Source organism: Rousettus aegyptiacus, unplaced genomic scaffold, assembly GCF_014176215.1.
Source record: "Rousettus aegyptiacus isolate mRouAeg1 unplaced genomic scaffold, mRouAeg1.p scaffold_m13_p_16, whole genome shotgun sequence".
In the NCBI taxonomy this organism is placed as follows: Eukaryota; Metazoa; Chordata; class Mammalia; order Chiroptera; family Pteropodidae; genus Rousettus; species Rousettus aegyptiacus.
Window position 1 is genome coordinate 47,618,500 of NW_023416291.1, and position 21,493 is coordinate 47,639,992.

General features: G+C 41.3%; 1 protein-coding gene across 4 annotated transcripts in view; it reads right to left on the reverse strand.

Moving 5' to 3' along the window:
• Positions 1–16,772, reverse strand: part of KLHL2 (kelch like family member 2) — a 91,997-nt gene extending 75,225 nt beyond the window's left edge. Inside the window, exon 1 of one of the 4 annotated variants that reach the window (XM_016154588.2) lies at positions 16,544–16,772. Coding sequence is in view for 3 of the 4 variants with exons in the window: in XM_036233980.1 (XP_036089873.1) it covers positions 1,491–1,516 (26 nt within the window). In the remaining variant the exon portion in view is untranslated. Of the gene's footprint in view, positions 1–1,490; positions 1,839–16,543 lie in introns of those variants that run through there. The other 3 variants (XM_036233980.1, XM_036233982.1, XM_036233981.1) reach the window with 3 other exon arrangements.
• Positions 16,773–21,493: the final 4,721 nt, after the last annotated feature.

Here is a 21,493-nt window from a genome sequence, read left to right on the forward strand (position 1 = left end):
ACTGATATGAAGGGGGTTAGGGTCACTACAGACAAACATATCTACATGATATATTCTACATGCTACGTGTTGTCTATATACAGGTAGCATATCCTGCCTAAAGTGCCTCTGAGCCTGAACAGAACTCATCTGCCGGTGCTGTGCTCACACTGCTGATGCTAACAAGCCACCACCATGTTTCCTGGGAGTCAGGAGCCTTCCTGAACCTGCTGAAGCAAAAGACCAAACCACAAAGCCCACAAAGCCCTCAAAGCCACAGCGATCACGTAGCCACTGAGCCCCTGTTTCTATCAGCCCAAGAGGGTCAACTCAAATCTTAACCTCTATCTATCTACTCCTCCTTAGATCTCCCCTGGACCTGTTCCACTCACGCTAAAAATTCATAAGGCACTTTTAGAAATTGTAGCTCCAGAATCCTATTAGCTCTCCTAAAAGGACTCGACATCAAAAAATTATTCAGCACAAGCCTAATATCCATATTCTGCCTGGAATTCTGCCAAATAACCAGAAGAGGCTGGCGCGGGCGAAATCTAAGTGAAAAACGATAGGGCTCCATGAGTAAGCTCTCACGGAAAGGTACACCGTCCTTCAGAACGAGGTTGGTCTGCGGTTTGAAAAGTCCAGATTGAAAGGGCTCTTCTTGTTCCTTCGTAAGGTTAAACTAAGGAAAGCAGATCGAAATTGAAAATTTCCGAACTCCCGGGGGATTTATAGTCCACTTTTCCCAAAACGTCAAAAAAATAAAACATAAGTAATCTTGTACTGAACAATAATAGCTCCAATATCTTCTACATAATTGTTCGGCTGTTATTATTTCTGAATTTTGATGCGGCTGATGCCGAATGCATCTCGGTACCCAGGAAAAAGACACCTGTGCCTAGCAGGTCGCTACACTACTCATTCTCCCAGGATACCAAAGAAACAGAAGATGCTGGTTTCTGGACAATTTCCTGCAGGGCCCAGGTGAAAGAGGTCACATGCCCTGAACAACCGCGGCTCCTGTAGAGAGCGATGCCAAGGTTCCTCAGGTCTTAATTTTGCTGGAAATCCGGAGAAGCAAGCAACCTAGGATCGAGTGATGAAATTCATCGCGACGCCGGGGCGTCTGGCACTTTCCCGTTTCCGTTTCTCAACGGACTCGCGTGCATCCTACCTCCGACCCTCAGGCAGGGGTCGGCCGGAGGGGCCCCCGCCGCCCGTGCATGCCGGGCAGGCGGACACGGGACCCGCGGCGTCCCCCAGCACGGCCCCCATCCCGCGTGTGCCGCCCGCCCGGGACCGGGAGGACGCGTCCCGGGCAATCCCGGGCAGCGCTTGAAGTCGCAGCCTGGCCAGCCCGAGTTCCCGTCCGCGTCCGCCTTCGGACCGCGGGCACCGCGCCTCGTCACGCCCCGCGGCTCGCGGCTCGCGGCTCCCGCCGCCCCGGGCAGCGCCCGCGGCCGGCGCCACGCGCCGCAGCCCGCCCGCCCGCCCGGCGGCCGCTCACTCACGCGGGGGGCAGCGGCGGCGTCTCCATGGTGGCTCCTCTCGGGCTTCAGATCGCAGGCACCGCCCGCCGCCGCCAGCACCATTCCAGCCGCGGGCGCCGGCACTGCGCGCCCGCCGCGCCGCGTCCCATGCGCCCCCGAGGGGGCGCCGCTCGCCTCACCGCGCGCCACCACCTGCGGCGGCGGCCCCCGCGCCCATGGCCCGCTCGGCCGGGCGCGCTCTGCCTGATGGCGCGGCTCCCGCGCTCGCCCGAGTGCGGGGCGGCGGCGGCGGCGGCGGCGGGACGGGCGGGCGCGCGGGCTCCGCCACTTCCGGGTTCGGCCCCGCCGGCGCCGGCGCCGTGACGGGACGGGACGGCGGGGCGGCGTCCCGCGGCGGCGAGGCCCCCTCCCCCGGCGCCGCCCCTTCCTCCGCCGCCGCCGCCGCCGCCGCCGCTGCTGCTGCTGCTGCTGCTCCTGCTGCTGCTCCTGCTGCTCCTGCTGCTGCTGCTGCTGCTGCTCCTGCTGCTGCTCCTGCTGCTGCTGCTGCTGCTGCTGCTGCTGCTGCTGCTGCTGCTGCTGCTGCTGCTGCTGCTGCTGCTGCTGCTGCTGCTGCTGCTGCTGCTGCAGTGGGATCTGTGGGTCACCGGGGCAGGCGGGCTAGAAAATCAGAGGGGGTGCAGGAAAAGGGCCCGCGAAAGCGCAGCAGAAGCAGAATAGCGCGCTTGGTAGTCACTTATGGCTGTGCCTCTCGGGCGTGCTCATTTTTTTCTTGATTTGAGCCTATATATATATATATATATATATATATATATATATATATATATATACACCCAGGGAGATGGGAAGGGTGAGCATAACCAACCAGTTCCTTTACAGATGGTGAAACTGAGGCAAGAAGGCATGAATTGGCCTAGCAAGGGTCCCAAGCAAGAAAGCTGGACATCCCTTCCTCAGTATATATGAGCCATTCGAGTGAAGTGAGCACCTTACTCTGCAAGGTTTTGGTTCCGGTGATACGATAGAGAACAAAACCAGGTGTGCGTGTGCGGAGGAGCTGTCCACCTAGACCGATAAGAGGAACAAGAAACGAGCCATGCCTGCTTTGAAGAAAAATAACAGGGCGAGGAGATGGGATGCTATTTTAGGAGTGGTCAAAGAAGGCCTCTCAAAAGATATTTAAACAGAAACGGAATAAAACGCATCTTGAGTAATGCTAAGAGTACTCGGGTCGGAAGGACGAGCAGTGCAAAGACTCCTGTGCAGAATCTCCTGGCTCGCTGAGGAAGACGAGGAGAACTGTGCAGCAGGTGGTTCTCCATGTCTGCCCGCCGGACATCAGTGGCATCTAGGAACTTGTCGGGAGCGAATTCTGGAAGCCCACTTCAGATCTACTGAATCGGAAACTCTAGGGCGTAGGGCCCAGCCATCTGCGGGTGTGTAACAAGCCCTCCAGATGATGCTGATGGCCGCCACGTTTGGAGAACCTCTGGTGTAGCTCAAGCAGAGTGAGGACAGGAGACAATGGGGGAGACGGTGCGGGGCAGCAGTGATAGATAACACAGGACTTACAGGCCATCGTAAAGGATTTGTATCTTACTAAGGAGAGGCAACTGGAAAGTTGTGAATGGCCTGATCTGATCATCAAGGACAACTTTGCTGCAATTTGTTATAAAATACTCCATCGAAAGAGGGAGGGTAGGGAATAGAGGAGAGAAGATGAGCAAATGTTAATTTTTGAGGCTGAGTGATGGGTACATGAGGATGATCATCGCTTATGGTATTTGTGTATGTTTTAAAAGGTTCATAAGTGTTTTTTTTTTTTTTAAAGATGACTGCTTGCTATATGAGGAATATATGTAGGGAAGCAAGCAAGGAAATTAGCCTAGCTAGGGTGAAAAATGAGTGTGGCCTGGACTAAAAAGCCAGAGCGATGGGAAGAATGTTCGGATTGTGATTCGATTTAAAAGAGAAAACGCAGAGGAATTGCTGATAGAATAGATATGAGTATAAAAGAAAGAGCAGACTCAAAAATGATCCCAAGCATTTTGGTCCGGGCTCTTGGTGGGGGATGGAGTTAACATTTACTGAGACTGGGAAGATAGAGAAGAAACAGATTTGGTGGGGGAGGGGAATGCTTATAAAAGGATTTAGACATGGTAAGGTGCCTCTTAAACATCCATGTGAAGATAGATCTAGACAGTTAGACATATGTATCTGGGGTGGATGTGGAGGTTGTCAGCATATACATGATATTTAAAGTCATGGGACTGGTTGAGATCCACTAGATGTAACTAGGAAGAAGAAGGACACCAAGAAGTGAGCCCTGGGTCCCTCTAACATTAAGACACTAAGATGAGAAGAGTCTGGCAAAGGAAACAAAGAAGAAGCAGGCAGTGAGGTAGGAGGAGGACCAGGAGAAGAGTCTTCAGAGCCTAGTGAAGTATTCCAGGAAAAGCCAGTACCTTACTTAGTAGGCCTTCACATGAACTAACCTCTCCATCATCTGGTGGCATTATTGATCCACCCTGCGTAGGGCATCCATGATGAGTTCTTTCTCTAGTGTTAGTGATGGTTTTGATCAGATTCATCATTAAACTTCCTACTTTATAAGGTCGTCATTGTAAGCGTTAGATGAAAGAATCTGTGCAAAGCATATAGCACTAAGTGTATAATAATGGAAACATTTCATAAGTGTTTATTGCTGGTATCATTTCTAATAGTTCCATGACCAGCAATTATACCTGACTCAGCCAGAGACTGAGGTTAAGTGCTAGACCCAAGAGACACACACTAACTTAGGTTTGATCCAGCCTTTGGCCTGACTTCCTTCCCCTGTATACAAGCTGAGTCAGTAAGGCTGTTTGATCACCCATTTCAGGAGTTGTTTCAGGAAGGAAAAAAAAAATTCCATTGCTTTTGTATCTTTCCACCCAAAAGAGTGTTACATGTACAAGTAAATACTAAAAAACGAGGATGTTTCAGTCTTACAAGTAGGCGCACAACTCCAAACCATACCCCTCTTTCACGTCCTCCCCTGGATTCATCTTATCTGTCACAATTCTCTGCTTTTTAAGGGATCCGGGCCAGTTAGCATGCTAAATGTCCACCCAAATCTTTTCTCTTTCACACCCATTCCTAAATTTGTAGGCTTTGCAAATAGTCTGAGAAAGAATACCTTTTTAGCCACATACAGCTCAACCTCGCTGAGAGTTAAATGTCAGCCCATAAGCTCTAGTATCTAGTGTGGTGGCCGCCAGGTAAATCTGAATACAGTCTATATTCCTCATCCAAGTCTCTGCCGTGAGACTCATTTCCTGATGAAAAGGGGAAGAGCTGAACCCACATCCAGCATCTCGTCTAAGAATCTTGAAGCAATCTGAAAATGTTAATTAAGCTACTCTGAGCCTTTGTTGTTTTCTGAAAAGATAGTGATAGAACCTTTGGCTTTCAGACATAAGCAGACCTGTCCGAGATTCATAGCAATTTATAAAGCCAAAATTTCCATTTGCATCTTCGTTTGAGCCAAGTAGCTTCACAAAACTGGCCCTCGGCCAGATGCAACCTCCACACTTGACCCTGTTTCACCATTCGTGAGATAAATAAACAAAAAGTCATGACAAGACGAACACAAATCTGTGGGGAAAAAAACATTTAATAAGTCTTCCTTTGTATATCAGTTTTCCCATGTTCTCAAGTAAAGGACACAAAAGATTAGGAGTAGCTCCCCAAGGCCACCAAGGACTTCTTGTTTCCATCCCCTTGGCATAAGAACTGATTGGACATGTCGAGGTGTTTGACCTCACCCCGCTCAATTTATTAACTCCACCCACAGACTGATTACTCTTTACCTGAGCTCTTCACTGCCTATTCAGGAATAAGAACTTACAAAAGTCCATCCATTTGTCGTACTTTTGAAATAGAACAATTCCTTAGCCATTTTAGTAACCATAACCTAAAGCTAATGCAAGAAACCAGAATATCGTTTGTAAAGAAGATGGAACCACACAGAGGAACAAGTCCCTGTCAGTAGCTGGTGACAAAAATTGCTTCGATTGAGTTGAAATCAGATGTTGCAATAGAGCTGCGTGGCATGCCATGGCAGGCACGAACACGTCACGTGGCAAGAATCTGGGAACAGAATGGCTCCTGTAAAGGAAAGATTTAATTTCACCAAAGAATATAAAACCGTATGATCCGATTTTTGTAATTCCTTCCAGTGTAAAGGTCGCGAGTATGAAAAAGATCACTCATTGAAAAACAGAGTATGAAAGAAGATGGAGGCCTTCTGAAAAGTCATATTTTCTACCCTAAAGAGTTAGTCTAAAATGCATTACTTGTTTTTCTCATTTTAAGTTAGGATTTTTGCTTCTATTCTTTTGGTTTGGAAGCAGCTTAGTGAACATAATATAAAGCCTTTCAAAATATTCTTGTGAGATTTTGCTATTTAGCAAATGGATTTGTCAGTACATGAAGGTATTTATTACACACTTTATGGTGTTAAATGGGGTGATGGGAGTCCAGATCAATAGAAAATATTTAATTGAAGGAGTCCTTCATTTCCGTGAGTTCGGTTTACTCTGCAAATGCTTTGTTCCTTGTTTTCTGTCGAAGATACTCACATTACTTCCAGCACAGCACACCTGCCCGTTATCCTGTATCAAAGGTTCCTGGAGAAATGAAAGCAAGTTGTTTGCTGCAAAGTTTAATTAGGAAATCGTTGGAATTGGTACAGGAAGAATCCAAAAATAGACTTCACACTAATGTACATCAGGTAAGCAGTTTCTCTGTGCTTTTTTTAAGAAAAGGAAATTTACTTAATCTATCTTATATACAGTTATATGATATCTATATACGTTGTCAGGTGATATAATACCTCGTTATGGAATTATTTAGAACTATAAGTCTCTTTCTACACAGTCAGCAATGCTAGAGGAAAGGAAAAGCAAGTCAAAATGTTTGATAAATGATGTGAAGCATTATTAGCTTGTTGCCATTCATTTCAAGTTATGCACATGCACACACACAGACTTCGATCCACAGCTTTGGTTTGTCCACCACAGCTGTTAATAGCCTGGACTCTGAGCAAAAATTGTGAAATGTTTGTTTTTTGGCATTTTCACTTTCCCCGTTCTGTTCCCTTTTTTTCCTTCTGGCGTCAATACATCTATCATCTCTGACCTTCGCCATCTGCAGGTCTTCAGTGTCTTCTCTGCATTCCTAGTCGAACTTAGAAATTATCTGATGTCAGCTAACAAAATAATTAGTACACTTTAATATAATCATTTAATATAACGGGGTAACTTCCTATTGGTATTATTTTAGCCAAATAATATCATTATCCTCTATCCCCCAACCTCCTTCCTCCTAGAATGTATTCCAGTGCCTTCTATATGATTTTAATCACCACAATTTTGACAAGGTGTAATATCGAAATGTGTCTTCTTCATTAACAGAAGTATTACTGTAAAACACTATGAAAAGAATAATTTATTAATATAATAAAGAACAATGCTGAGAGAGGAAATGAAAAATATTCTTCTTACACTCTAGACCTTTTGAGACCAAACCCCTGAGAATTTGTATTATTTGTTCAAATTGCCCACATGGTAATGTAAAAAGATAAGTCTTGATTGTCCACATAAATCCTAAAATTTGAGCTCAGCCCAAGTCTTGGAATTATTTTTGCAACTGAGGATTCTTTGCCAAGAAATCCTTTCTGGTTCTTAATCTGGTACTAGTCAGCTTCTGGACGCAGAGAAGCATGTTTAATGCAGGCATAAGTGGTTAGGCAATTCCTGAAGCATCCATATTTCTTCATTTTCCTTGTTAAGATCTTGGTAATAATCCAACCCAAGAAATAGAATTGAATCCAGCCTGCATATGTATGAGAACTATTCTTCATTGAACTAAAAATGAACCTAAGCTGCCATTTTGAAGTCTTTGTTAAAAGCCAACTAAAATTAAATCATGAGAAAAATATTGCTGGTCATATTTTCTGAGGCATACTGATTTAAGCCAATCTTAACTGTGTTATACTTAGGTATCATATCAACTTTTTTTTGTGACAGATATGGAGACTACCGATCACCCTATTTTAGGTTGCAACTACCCCCTGCACCCTTAACGCTTCTTAAACTCCTGTTCTGGTTTATTTTCCCCCAAAGCACCACAATTTGACAAGCTATGTGTTTTACTTATTTATTTAACTTATTGTCTGTCTTCTTTCTTAGAATATAAGCTACATGAAGCCAGGGATTTTAGTCTGTTTGGTCACTGCCATATCCCCAGGGCTTAGAAAGGTACTGGCACAAAGTATGCGTGCAACAAATTTTGTTGAATGAACCAACTGGCACGATTTATTGTATACACTAACCAAAACATTAACCTCTAGGAACATACATTCTAATTAAAATTCATGCAATGAGCATTTTAACAGGTGTATGCTACATCTATATATTAGTTTTTATTCTTTTCTTACTTTTGGAAGCATAAAATCAATGCTCCCCCCAAATAAAGAAGGCACAGAGAGGCTTTCTTTGATTTCAGTCAATCAGCCTATATTTATCAAATGACCTCTTTGATGAATATACTATAATAGATGGAGAGACGGGGGTGTAGAAAAAATAAAGAGCTTAAGGCAAAGATTCTGCCCGTAAGAAACTTGTCATTAACTTCAGACACAAGAAATAAATTCGAACAAGTAAATTAAATTAAATTAAACAAAAATACCAGACAACAAAGTCTTTACAAATAAGCTAAGTACTTACTTGAGCACCCAAGAAAGAGAAAGGCCCATAGTAGGGAAAAAGAGAATATGCCAGTAAACAGTGAAAGAGAGTTTAGATAAATAGTTCCAAAAGTGGAGTAATGAGAAATAAAGCCAAGAGATTAATGTTAAGGTCGGACTCTAGGGATCCTCAAATGGGTTTGAGATTTATATGAAGTAAGTAGACAAGTATGGGAGGACTATGTCTCTGTGTGTGTGTGTGTGTGTGTGTGTGTGTGTGTGTGTGTGTTCAGGTAGTAGAATAAACACACTCTACTCTTAAGACTTTCAATCTGGCATTAGTGTGAAAATTTATGACAGATGGGAGAGACTGGAAGCAAGAAGATTAGTTGGGAAACTATTATAGTTTGAGTGTGAGATAATAAAACTCAAAATAGAGTGCCGTTGACCCTTGAACAATGCAGGAGTTAGAGGCACTGACCTTCCGTGTGGTCAAAAATCCATGTCTAACTTTTGACTCCCCAGAAACTTAACTACTAACGGCCTACTGCTAACCTTACTGATAACATAGACAGCCAATCAACACATTTTTGTATGTTATATGTATTTTGTACTGTGTTCTTACAATAAAGTAAGCTAGAGAAAAGAAAATGTCATTTCGAAAATTATAAAAAAGAAAAATACATGTACAGTACTGTACGTATTTATCGAAAAAAATCCACGTATAAGTGCGCGTACTCACTCCGTTCAAACCCGTGTCGTTGAAGGCTCAACTGTAGTGTGCTACGCGTGAAAAATGTAAGGCCAAACGGCAAAGACGGAATAAGCATGACTTGATGACCAATGTCACCTGGGGGCGAGGAGGACGAGGTAGTCAAACCTCCCAAGGTTTTGAACCTAAAACTATGGCGATCGAGTTGATTTAAAAAAGAAAGTCGCATGATGATGTATATACGGTTTTAGGCCTGCAGAGTTTGCAGGAATAATAGCAAAATATCTGAGTAAAATGTCCAGCAAGAGATTGTAGATAAGCCAGAACAAGGACACTGAGTGCAAAGATCGAATCACTCATAAAGTTATTGGCCCCTGAAGAAACTGGTAATGCGACTTTCTGTGGCAAGCTACTTTGTTAGAAGATGTAAACTCCCCGGCTCCATATTTCTCTCTGCATAAGTGGGCATCCTAGTGTTGCTTCCTTAATTTTAACTTTTAACATTAGGCAAATAATACGTGATCATATTCTTACAGCAAAAATGCAAACCATCAAGTGAAAGGACCCACTGATCTCCCTCCCCGTTCCCCTCCTCAAAGATAACCCATATTCGTGGTTTCATGTGTGTGCTTTCAAACAATTTTCTATGCGGATCCAGACATATAGAAATGCATGGGTTAGTATTTGTTTGTTTTACATAAGTAGAATCATGCTGTGTGGTATCATCAGCCATTAGCAGCTGCTAAGGAAGACTTACTGCCAATTTGCTGTAGCCGTGGGGAATGCAGACGGGGAGAATTCCGCTGCCAGTTGCCAATACCTCCAAGATTTTAACCGATGCTAATTTCAGGGAAGGTTTTGAACATCAGAAGCTTGGCTGATGCATCAGATTAAATAGGACCTTGCCAGATAGATACTCTATTGCATTTTAGTACAGCAGGTTATTTTTCTCTCTTCCCCTCTCACCAAACCATACCCACTCTTTTGGAAATCTCATTTTAACTCTAATCTTTAGGGAGCAAGATTCAAAGTCACTACTTCGCCAGTAACAATTAGTTCCTTAAAAATGGATTTATATTGCCAGTAAAGCTTAGTATTTCTAGATCCTCTTTTTCTGTTTTCATATCTTTTGTTTCAGTTTGTACTTTTTCTTTCCATAACTTTTCATCCCAGTTACCTAGTCTGAGAAGAAGCCTTTCTCTTTAAAGCCAGCATTTGAGGAAGATCTTGAAGAGTTGGGGTGTGATGGATATCATCTGTTCATTGTATGTTGGTCTAAAGCTACTGAAATTTTATTCTTTTGCATTTTAACTCCTTGTTAAACCTTCCTAAAACCATAGTAATTACATGCCTACTTATAATGATTTGAAGTACATTTAAATATTGCAGTAACATGCATTTTATTTCGCACAATCCATTTTTAAATTTCTAACTGTGGGAAGCTATATATGTTCATAATTACAGTTTCTTTGAATATGTAATATTTTTGGAACAGCGAAGTACCATACTTGGGGATGGGGTGGAAGAAAAATAATTTATATATTTTTAAATGAACTCAAGTTGTTTTTTTTTTTAATGTTCAGTGTCTAGGATAATTTTAAAATTCAGCGGTTCTATTTTATAGCATAAGTTATGAATAAAAATCTCTTTATCCAATGGAATCTCACTAATGTGGGTTTCAGAATCCGTGTCCTCTGGCCACCACTACTTTGATAATTGTGGTGATTCTCTTTGACAAATACTTCTCTTATGCTGAATCCTATGACAAGTAATTTTTGCCAGTAAGTGGAGGTGTCTTTCAATAGACCAGCTGAAAATTATTTATATTTCATCAAAAGCTAGTAATAATCACGTTATTAGAAAAGTATGCCTGCAGCCTCTTTGAAAACTCATCAAGTCCATTCACCTAATTTCATATGGGAGGATGACCAATTCCAAAAAGCATGCAGGGAATATTTCAGAACTTTCTCCAACAACTCATTTCACACTTTTACAGTTCCTTTCAAGATTCAGCACCTAGCACGTTTTTGGCTTTGGAGACAGATTCAAAAAATAACTTGTCGGGGAACAGCCTGCCCACCCTGAGGAAATGAGATATATATACCTAAAATTACGGGGAATACAATACATGAGCGAAAAGATAATTTGGGGGTGAGATTATCCCAGAAACACTTTCTGTAAGAGGTGTAGTTTAATCTGGGCTTTGGGAGACATATAGGATTTAGGTTAGTAGAGAAGAAAAGGAAGAAGTTTCCCTTTACGGGAAAGAAAAAGATAAATGGACCTGGCAGAAATTATGGGTCTGTTCTAACTGGATTTCTAAATTGGTAGGTGATGTCAGACAGGTAAGGCAAGGTGTTTTCCCAGGAGACTCCTAAAGCCTGAATGAAAGAGGTTTAAAATTGACTATCTTTTGAACAAGAGTGTAAAATATGCAAACATTACTTTAGTGAGATTTATCTGGCTGAAGTGGACAGACCAAGTTGGGATTAAGGAGATTTTAGAAGGAAGAGCATTGGTTAAGGAGACATTGGACATACATCAACAGCTTTAAGAAATAGATGTGTCCTCTGACACAGCGATCCCACTTCTAGGAATTTATCCTAAAGAAGAAATCATAGATGCACATGACGAGTCAGCTACCAGAATATTTAATACAGTATATTTATATAACAATAAATTGTAAATTTGAATTGACCAATAGGTGACTGACCTAATATTATTACAATACCACCACATAGAGAATTTTATAGACTTCCTAAAATTAATACATTATAAGACTACTTAATGCATGAAAATATGACATACTGTTGAAAGGAAAAAGGAAGTTACAAAATACCGTGTATAGTATGATCCTATGCATGTAAAATGAAAAAAAAGGCACATGTGTGCGTATGTGCGTCTCTCTGTGTGTAACTGCTAAGTTGAACGAATATGACACATTTGATTGTATAGGAAATGCAATGTTTGTCCTTTTAAACATGTTATCTTTGGTGTTATCTTTTCCTGCCCTAAGATGAAGTGTGGAACAGACTTGTCACTCTTAGATAATAAAAAGTCCTTCAGCCAATGATAGTCCTAAAAAGCCACAACTCAGTCTTAAGTAAGAGTACAATTCCAAACATTGTGTTAATTTCGCTTCCCTCCCTAATCTTTGTCTATTTCAGTCTGAAGTCTTATAGTGGGGAAAATTGGGGTGGGGTGAGATCTCTCCGCAATACTCCTTCGACTTAGGATGATGGCTCATCAGGAAATTTGAACTCTAAAACCACCTCTACACCCCAGACTAGTAAATTAATCACTCCAATTTTTCATTACCTCATGTGAAAAATAGAATGAATAATACTTGGCCTCCACGCCTCTTCGATTTATTATGACCGTCACATTATGTCATAGAATCAGAATTATTTTTGCAGAGTGAAAGAGTGTTTTATTGATGTATTATCAAAAATAACCCACTATACCAGGAATCCAAAAACCAAATGCCTACAGGAAGCCAGGAAGGTAGCCTAAATAAAAATAATCAGGCCAGGCGTAAGATGCTAACCAACGACTGGCATCTGACTGAACATTGGGGTGGGGATCATGGTGCCGCATAGAAATAGAGGCCATGTTGTTAGATCCTCCGATATTTCGAGGGAAGCCAAAACTTCAGATTTTTATGTGAAATCTTCTGATTTTCCAGCGTCGCCCACTGATTTAAATATCAAATACCACATAGGCCAACAATGCTTGAGTTGAACTAATAACGAATAAAGACTAGACTCGGTCCCCAGGATATCACTTTGTAATTCTGCACTAGACTATAAACAATTTGAAAGCAAAGAGCCTGACTTTTCTCTCTGTGGTCTCAATATTTTATACGTCTGACGTATTTTGTGCTTAACAGATGCCAGGAAAATGATGGGTGCATGGTGCTAAATTAAAAGGCTGTTTCTGCAGGTAAAGTTGTCAAATAACTCAACACTACCTGTTGGCCTTCTGTGTAAGGTCTCTTTACATACATACATTTAATTATAATGATCCTCCCTTTTATTTTTCCCAGCTGATCAAAGTAGACTAGCAGAAAGAAAGAAAGCTAAAGGAATAGATGTAAATAAGAGACTGATGTGAACAAAGAGTTAAGTTAAATAAATAAAGTTATAAGATATCTCATTATTTCCGGTGCTCTACTTAATCTCCTGTAAGGAGGTCAGATGGGTTTAGGATTTAGCTAACTAAAGACTAAATGAGAAGGGAAGCATCTAACTTAGGAGATGTAGGTGTCTGTTGTCAAGACAGCAGGTATTCAGAGAAGACTTCCTGAGGATGCGATTCAACAAGTGATTGAATTCAACAAGTGATTCAATTCAATGACTACCTATTGAACGTTTACTATGGAATATATCAGCAAATAAAACAAAGACTTCCGGGCCTTCGCGGAACTTACATTTTAGTGGGGGAGACCAGATAATGGACATAATAAATTAGAAAATTATAAATTACATAGGATGTTAGAAGGTGTGATGGTCAATTTTACGTGCCAATTGGTGAAGCTGTCATCTTTAATTACACGATCAAACACAATCTAGGTGTTGCTGTGAAGGTTATCCTAGATGACTTGGGTGGGCCTGATTTAATCCGTTGGAAGACCTTAAGAGTAGAACTAAGGCTTCCCCAAGGAACAAGAAATTCCATGTATGGACTGTGGCTTTAGCTCCTATGGACAAGTTCTAGCCTGCCCTGTGCATTTCATGCTTGCCTAGCTAGCCGCCACAGAGGCCTGTGCCAGCTTCTTGGTATATCCATATCTATATCTATATCTACTTCCATATCTATATATCTGTATAAGGCAGGGCCAAGATGTAGATCTGGTCTGACTCCTAAGACTGTGCTCTTAATCACTAAGCTCTATATGAGGAAAAGCCATGTGAGTGAGACCAGAGGGGTGAGTGGTGGACCCTAAACCCCGTCAAGGTCCCGTCCTCCAGGTCAGTGCAGACTGCAGCGGTAGGTACAGGCAGCTATGGGTGGAGGACTTGTGGATTGGGACTTTTAGAAAAAGAAGGCAAAAGGCTTTAGCCAAGAAATAGAGTCAGAGTCACAGGCTGGGAGAAAATGAACCCTGGACCAAACTGCAGAGGACAGGTAGAGGCATAGACAGATAGATGTGAGCCTCTAGTCAACACCGAAGAAGAGAACGAAGCGAAAACAGAGTGTTCTACACGTTGCTGCAGACAAACTACAGGTGGACTTCGCATCTTGGAGGGGAGGCACACCTAAAAAAATACCCACCTGTATAGCAATTTGCCCGGAATCATGGTCATCACGGCAGAAATCAAATTTCAGTTTTCCTCCTTTTTTTTGTGAGAGTGCGGGTGTGTGCTAAAACCGGGAAGAGTGAATGTGCTGAAAGAGCCGTGAGCAGCTTCGAGCAGCCTCTGAGCATATTTATAGACATCAAGCACACGAAACACGCCCACATCATACACCCTCTCCCCGGGGATCCAGGACGTATGAAGAATAATGCAAGGTGTACATTTGGCAGTCTGTACCACACACGGGGTGTGCGAGGCATAAGAGCTTAAAAACCCTTTATAATACCTAACCAGCATTTTATCAAAGCTATCAAACCAGCGATTGGAAGGTTCATAGGATTGTTTTCAACGTAAGATTTGTCCTTTTTTCCAACAGTGACACTGGCATAATCTGCCTGACTCTCCCAAGGATAAGACATATCAATTGTGACCTCAGGTGAATGGATTCATAATAGAATGGCAAAGGGTTGGAGCCCTTCCTTTTTATTCCATAGAGTTCTCTACTATTATTTTGAACAATACAATATATTGCTTTTAAAAGAGGAATAGGTTCTCTTGACAAAGAGGTCTGGATCTGTAAGTGTGAAACACTAACAGAGGACCATAGGGAGAACAGGCCAGGCTGGCATTTTGATCAGAGGCATCCTTCCCAGTGTCCCGTGCCCAAAGATTTGGGGATTAAATCATGAAAGTGCAAGGCCAAATTCCGCCCAGTACAGGGTATACCTTGTTTTATTGCTCTTCACTTTATCGTGCTTCGCAGATGTGTTTTTTACAAATTGAAACAGGACCCTCCACCAGCAAAAGGACTACGACTCGCTTTATTGGGGCGCTCTGGAATCGAACCCGTGGTATCGCCAAGCTGTGCCTGGAATTGTTTCTAGGCAGGAAAACAGTGGCCCTTGGTGACCTTCTGATTTGTCATCTTTCGAGGCAATGGAGACATAATCCATCGTTTACCAGAGGAAGTCAGGACTTTTTCACTCGCCAGAAAGAAAGGGAAAGAAAGGACTGTGAGCGCCAGGCTCAGAACAGACAGTACAAAAGATTGAGGGCGTCTGCTTTCCTGTCACCAATTTAGTGAAATGCAAAGGACAAAAAAGATTGGCAGAGTCTAAGTGCTTAATTTAAGAGAGAACACAGGCACATGCTCGCCTTTTCTAGACCAAGTATGTCTCAGAGTTTTTAATACAGCAAACACGAGCACCTACTTCGTGCTGCTGAGCACTACAGAGACTTCACAGGTAAATAGAACACAGCTTCTGTCCACAGGGAGTTGACAGCTTGGCCAATGCTTTTGCTTTCCAGGACTTTGCAGCAGCTCAAACACGCTCTCCCTATTCCTTGGAATTGGGTGTACTTACTTGCTTTATCTTGTTTTGGTCTCTCACTATTTCTCCAAATATTTAATGGGTAGTGGACTTTATTTTTCACTTTAGGTCTCGCACATCTGATTTCCCAGGAGAAAAAGACAGATTTAACAATATGTTATCTGTTGGGATCTTTCCATGACTCACTCCTCAGGGTTTCTAAACTCACAAGAGCTCACTGATAGGAGAAAACATCCCTTTCTCCGAGCTGTTCATTCCTCCTTTAGGTATAAACCATCTTTTCTCTTTTAACATAATTTCGTTATGAGTTCTCTTTCAGAATAATAGCGAACATTATAAATCTATTCTCTCCTGCTTTTAATTTATCAGTTAGTTACACCTGACTCCTTTGGCTCGGTGACACCTAGCGACATCACACTAACAAGTTTCAGTCGCATCTGTTACTATCTGACTAACTGTCACTCAAAGGGGAAGCAGAGAGAAGCTGAGGTCTACCACAGGCCCCCAGAATTCATTCTTCCTTTTCTCCTTTTGAAATCAGAAGTCTGGAGCTAATCAGATGCTTTGAGAGGAAACCTTAAATAATCTAGTGCCTGGATTCATTCATAGGAATAGGAAGACATAAAGCAAGTAGAATGGACGAAGGCCATTTATTGAAAAGCAGAAAGAAGGGACAAGACCAAGGCACATTGCATTTTTTCTTCCCGTTGTCTTCCCTCCAGTGAGAGAGCACTCCATGGAGAGCACCCTTCCCAGCCATGCTTTCTGGGGTGAGCCCCTCTCTCTCTCTTGAAGCTCAAGCAGGCCTTTGCTGAGAAGCAGCCCAGGACAGGAAAAGGATAGCGAGTGCGTTGGAGCAGAGTATGCCACCCGAAATATGCCACTCGGGCCTACCGATTAATTTGCATTAAAGTTATTTGAAAAACAGCCGGCAGGAAGAACACACTGACCCTCCTTTGTCCCTCTGAAAGCAGGAAATAAGTCTCCACATGTGAAAGGTACCTTACCTGGACCGAGAGGGTAGAAGACGTCCATCCTTACTACCAGAGGTAGGGAGTTTAAGGCCGAGAAGCCTGTATGAAGAAGCCTTGTTACTTCCCCAATAATTTCCTTCCCCAAGCCCAAAGTTCTTTGTCTTGTTGATTCTTCACAAATGCATTGTCTCTTTGCCTAAAAGGTATAAAAGCTGCCTACTTTGGTCACTTTTCTGAGTTTCATATTTCTTTGGGCTTTCATACATACAAACAGAAATTTGTTTTTCTCCTATTAATCTGTCTATGTCAGTTTAATTATTAGACCAGCCTAAGAGCCTAGAAAGGACAAAGGGCAAAGTTTTCTCCCCCTACTGTAAGCCAGGACAAAAGAAACAAAATGACACAAAACTGTTGTTCTTTTAAATTCAGACAGTTCAGGAATCTGTAAAAATTCACACGTAAAAGAGACCGTTTTTAGGTAGGAAAACCAAGGAAGGGGTCACCAAAGGGGTGGCTTTTGAATTGAGCCCCGAAGTTTGGGTAGGATTTCCATGGCAGAGATGATGAATAGGAAAAGATAACAGCCCACTTCTGTGTGTGTGTGGGGTGGGGTAGAGGGGGGAGAGGGTATCAGCTTTTTAAACTCCATCTCCCTGAGATCCAGCATCTTCCTCTATAAAATAAAGGATCCGAGGATCTGGTTTCCCAGATGGTCCACTGTTCAAGTTTCCTCCTAACTCATCTCTTGAACTAGCATGTGACACAGACTCCACTTGAACTTCGGCTAATACAATATGTGCATGGATCTCGACCAAGATCGTTCCCATTCGCCTCTTTCATGCCACTTTTTGTCTCTCTTTATTTCCTCCCATTTACCCTCTTTGAATTAATAATGAAATGATCGCAGCTTATGTAAGTGTATTTGTCAGCCATTGCCATGATCATACCACACACAGCCTACCTGACAGTTTAGTGGCTTATGAAGTTAATTCTCATGCTCACAGGGTCCTGAGCTAGCTGCTCCAGCCTGAACTTTGCTGTGGACTTTGCTGGGTGATTCTGCTTAACCCTCCAACCTGAGTAGGCTCTAGTGGGTTCTCATTATCCCTTTCAAAAAGTGTTTTGGATCTTTACCTTTGTCTACACTGTTTCCTAATACACCACTCATGTGGAAAAAGACACAGATAAATACACATTAGCTTAAATCAACACAAAACCCACAACAAAATCTTCCAGAATCTTGTTTAATGTTGAAACGAATGTTCTAGAAATAGCTAAAATCAAAACCATAAGGAAATGCCATCTGGACTGCCTTCCACAAGGTTTATACACATGGCACAATTACCATTCTTGTGTGATAAAAGTAATAATGAGGATTCCAGTGATAGCTCATTAAATAAACCTAATATTTACGAAGATGGGAAAATCTAGTGTGGCAAGGTCAAAACCTTTGTACTTTTTCTGAAGAAACTGTTTGCTAAATAAATTATTAACTAAAAAAAAAATCCAGAGGGAACTATTAGCCTTTCTCAGATAGTCCTTTTGAGTACTCTTGAAATTCTGTGACAACATTTCTTTGCGTGTGAATGATGAACAAATTAAAAGCCATATTGATCTGTTTTTTTAAACAGGTCCAAAAGAAGCTTCCCTTGGAAGTTGGATGAGAATTAGCCCATATTCCAGGAGCGCTTTAAAATGCGAACTTATAGATCCGAAAAAGACCTTGATAAATCAAGCTTTCATTCACTGTGCCTTTCAGATAATTATTCCGAACTAGAGCTTTCACTCTGGTAAGCAATTTCACACACCTACTGATGACTTTTAATGAAACGTTTTAGGAGCGATAGAAAATGAAGAAATACTTTGGATACTTTAACCTAGATAAGTCAGCCCAGGCAAACCTCATGACGTAGTGACTCAACTGTACCACGCCGAAAAGGAAGGCCACAAGAAACACAAAAAGATACAAGCGTTACCCTTTCAGAAGTGGCTCTGCGTATATCTTAAAATAATTCTTCCTCCACGGGGTACAGATGGAATGTCCCTCTTTGTTCTTCAGGGAGTGTATTTTTCTCACAGTTCACTGTAATTACTGTGTAGCAAATGCTTCGAGTATGAAAACGTGAATGTGCCTGCCATACTACTTGTCTCCAGACGATATGTACTTTTGATTACTATTTGTAATCCCAGTTTCTGCTAGTAGACTTTTTGCCTTAAAATGTTAAATTCCTATGCATTGTAGTGACCAGCATTTTTTATTTATTACTATACGTTCAATTTTATGATGATTCATTGTTAGTGATTCTGTGTTTCTTTACAAACTTAAAAATCAAGCAAATTTTTCTTAGTCTTACCTCTCTCCATCTCTTTCAGAGTTCTTGAACCCTTGATTTTTCATTTTGTTTTGGTTTTGTTTTTTTTTTCTTATCCTCAATTCTTCCCCCTCTTTACTTTGGCAATCACCTCCGGCCCAATCGAAAACCTTTAATTTCTGGAAATGCCACTTGACAGGGGGTTAGGTTTTTCTGTTTCAGTTGTGAAATATATTACCAACGATTTCAACTTACCTCGGCCTTTAATCAAGCAAATCAAGTCACAGATTAAGCCTTCCAAATTCACAGCTTGTTCATGAACCAGACGAGTATGGGATGGGGGAGGAAGCTGGAACACTCTGAGTACTGCATGATCCTTCCTGTCCCTCCGTCACCTCTCCTACCAAAAACATTTTCTCAAGCTCTCAGCCGAATGACCAGCTCTTTTTAACCCTCCTTCCTTTTGGTAATTTTGCAATGCTTATTATTGCTTCTCAATCTTTTTTTTTTTTTATCTATATACTCAATTTTTCCAGTCGTACATTCTGTCATTTTGTTACGAAAATCAGAGTGTTTTCCCCAAGATATAAAATTATAATAGTGAATTATTTTCCACTCACTTATACCTAGAGATTCTCATCCATCCTTGAGTGTGAAGGGGAGGGGACAGGGTTCGACTCTTTATTCTCCCACATGGCCCTCTTTGAGAATCACTGGTCCAACTGCGCTGGTCCGTGGAGTTCGGATAGTAAATCTGCTAAAATAGAAAAGTAAATTCTAGAGAGTAAGTCGTTATTGTTATAGATGTTCCAAATTACATCAAACTAAGAGTTAGGGCTATAAATAGTGAATTAATTGGTGCCTGGGGAAAATGTTCAGGTTTCTATGAGGTTCTAGAGGTTGGTAGAACTAGAAGTTCTAGAACCTTACAATAATGACTTTTGATTTTACAAGTAATAAAAACTAGCAGTCCACGATGATCCTTGTGCTTTGAATCACGTTAAAGGGAATTGAGAAAGTTGTTTGACTAGTCAAAATGAGTTTTCTATTTTCAATCTCTTTTCCAAAATTTGTGGTTTTATATCCTAATTTTTATACTAAATTGGCTCATACACATTCTTTAAAAAAAAATTAGATTCAACAGTTAGTGATTATCGAATGGATAAGGCTGAACAACACTGGAAAAGTGTGGTGAGCTTGTCTTCCGTTAGCATTTCTCCCATACCTTGGGAACTGCGGTGTTTTCTAAAGCTGAGAGTTTTTTGTTTTTGTTTTTGTTTTGATTTTGTTTTTACTTTCCTTGGCGGGGTACTGAGGTAGAATTTGTCTTCGAGTGTGAAATGTTGAAAATATTAGTTTACACAATTTTTTATTCATTGGACTATATTTTTCCTTTTAGTTATCAATACACAATTAGCATATCCATAGCATTTTTTCCTTTTTCTTAAAAATAGTTTATTAATATTATCTCATTAACCCTTACTGCCTGCATGTGGAGTAAAGCAATGCTGTCTCCCTCTCTCTCTCTCTCTCTCTCTCTCTCAACTGTACTGACCATATCTAGAATTAAAGAAGTTTATCCAAAGTAAACAGTGTAATAGGGCTGCAACTGGAAATAGAATTTAAGGCAGCAGGGTCTAAAATTTTTCAATCGTGTCGCAGTAGAATATAAAATTTGACTTGGTATATATAGTGTCAAGGAAGCTTGTTTAAGATAAAATTTTCTTTGGAGGATACCTGTTGGCATCATTACATAAAAAAACAAACAAACAAACAAAAAACAAAAAAAAACCACAACCCTCCTACATAAGTATATGTGAAAAATTTATAAGAAATCTAAAGCATACATTTATTGCTTCCGGTATTATGGAGATCTTGAGTGACGTTCAGAAATGCTTCAGATCAGGAAACAGAAGACTAAATCTATTTCTAAATCTATTCCATGTCCTCTGGAACATAATACCCTCTTTAAAAATATTTGATAGTTCAATTACCAATCCTTGTTTCTTTGTCAGAACTATGTATCTGGCGATAGTGTGCAATACTTGGCCTTGCTTGGGTAATTTCTTTTGGCCCCTGACTGCAAATGTTTAAGTTTCCTTTATGGGAGTCAACAATGCTTTACAATGATCCTTTTCCTGGCCTTGTGCTATATCCTCCTTATATATTCACCACAGGAATACGTACAATTTTAAGAGATTTAAGTTTCTGAACAATGAATGTAACTTTGGGGATAAATGTAATACATTGGTGGTAGAATGTTTTAAAGGAACACCTGGACTTTTTAAGGCCACATTAGTGGGTATGGATTTATCGGACTATAAGAACGACATTGTTTCTAGTATATTAAATACCTCCTGATTGCTCCTCTAACAACCGAGCTCTTTTATATTTTTTCTTTAAAACTGAGAGTGTGTTAGAGGAGAAATGTCCTTGACATGATCGCCGTTCCCATATCTGTGCCAGACTGCAAACGCATGCATTGCGATGCATAAAGGAGCTGCATTTAGGGTCAACATATTTAAGCTAGCTGACTGTCATTAAAAATGATATATGCTCATTGTATGCAAAATTCTCACGTGACAGGAAAGTACAAAGAAGAAAATAAAAATACAACTAAAATCTCATCACTAGAGAAAACATCTGACAGTTTGGCGAACATCCTCCCAAT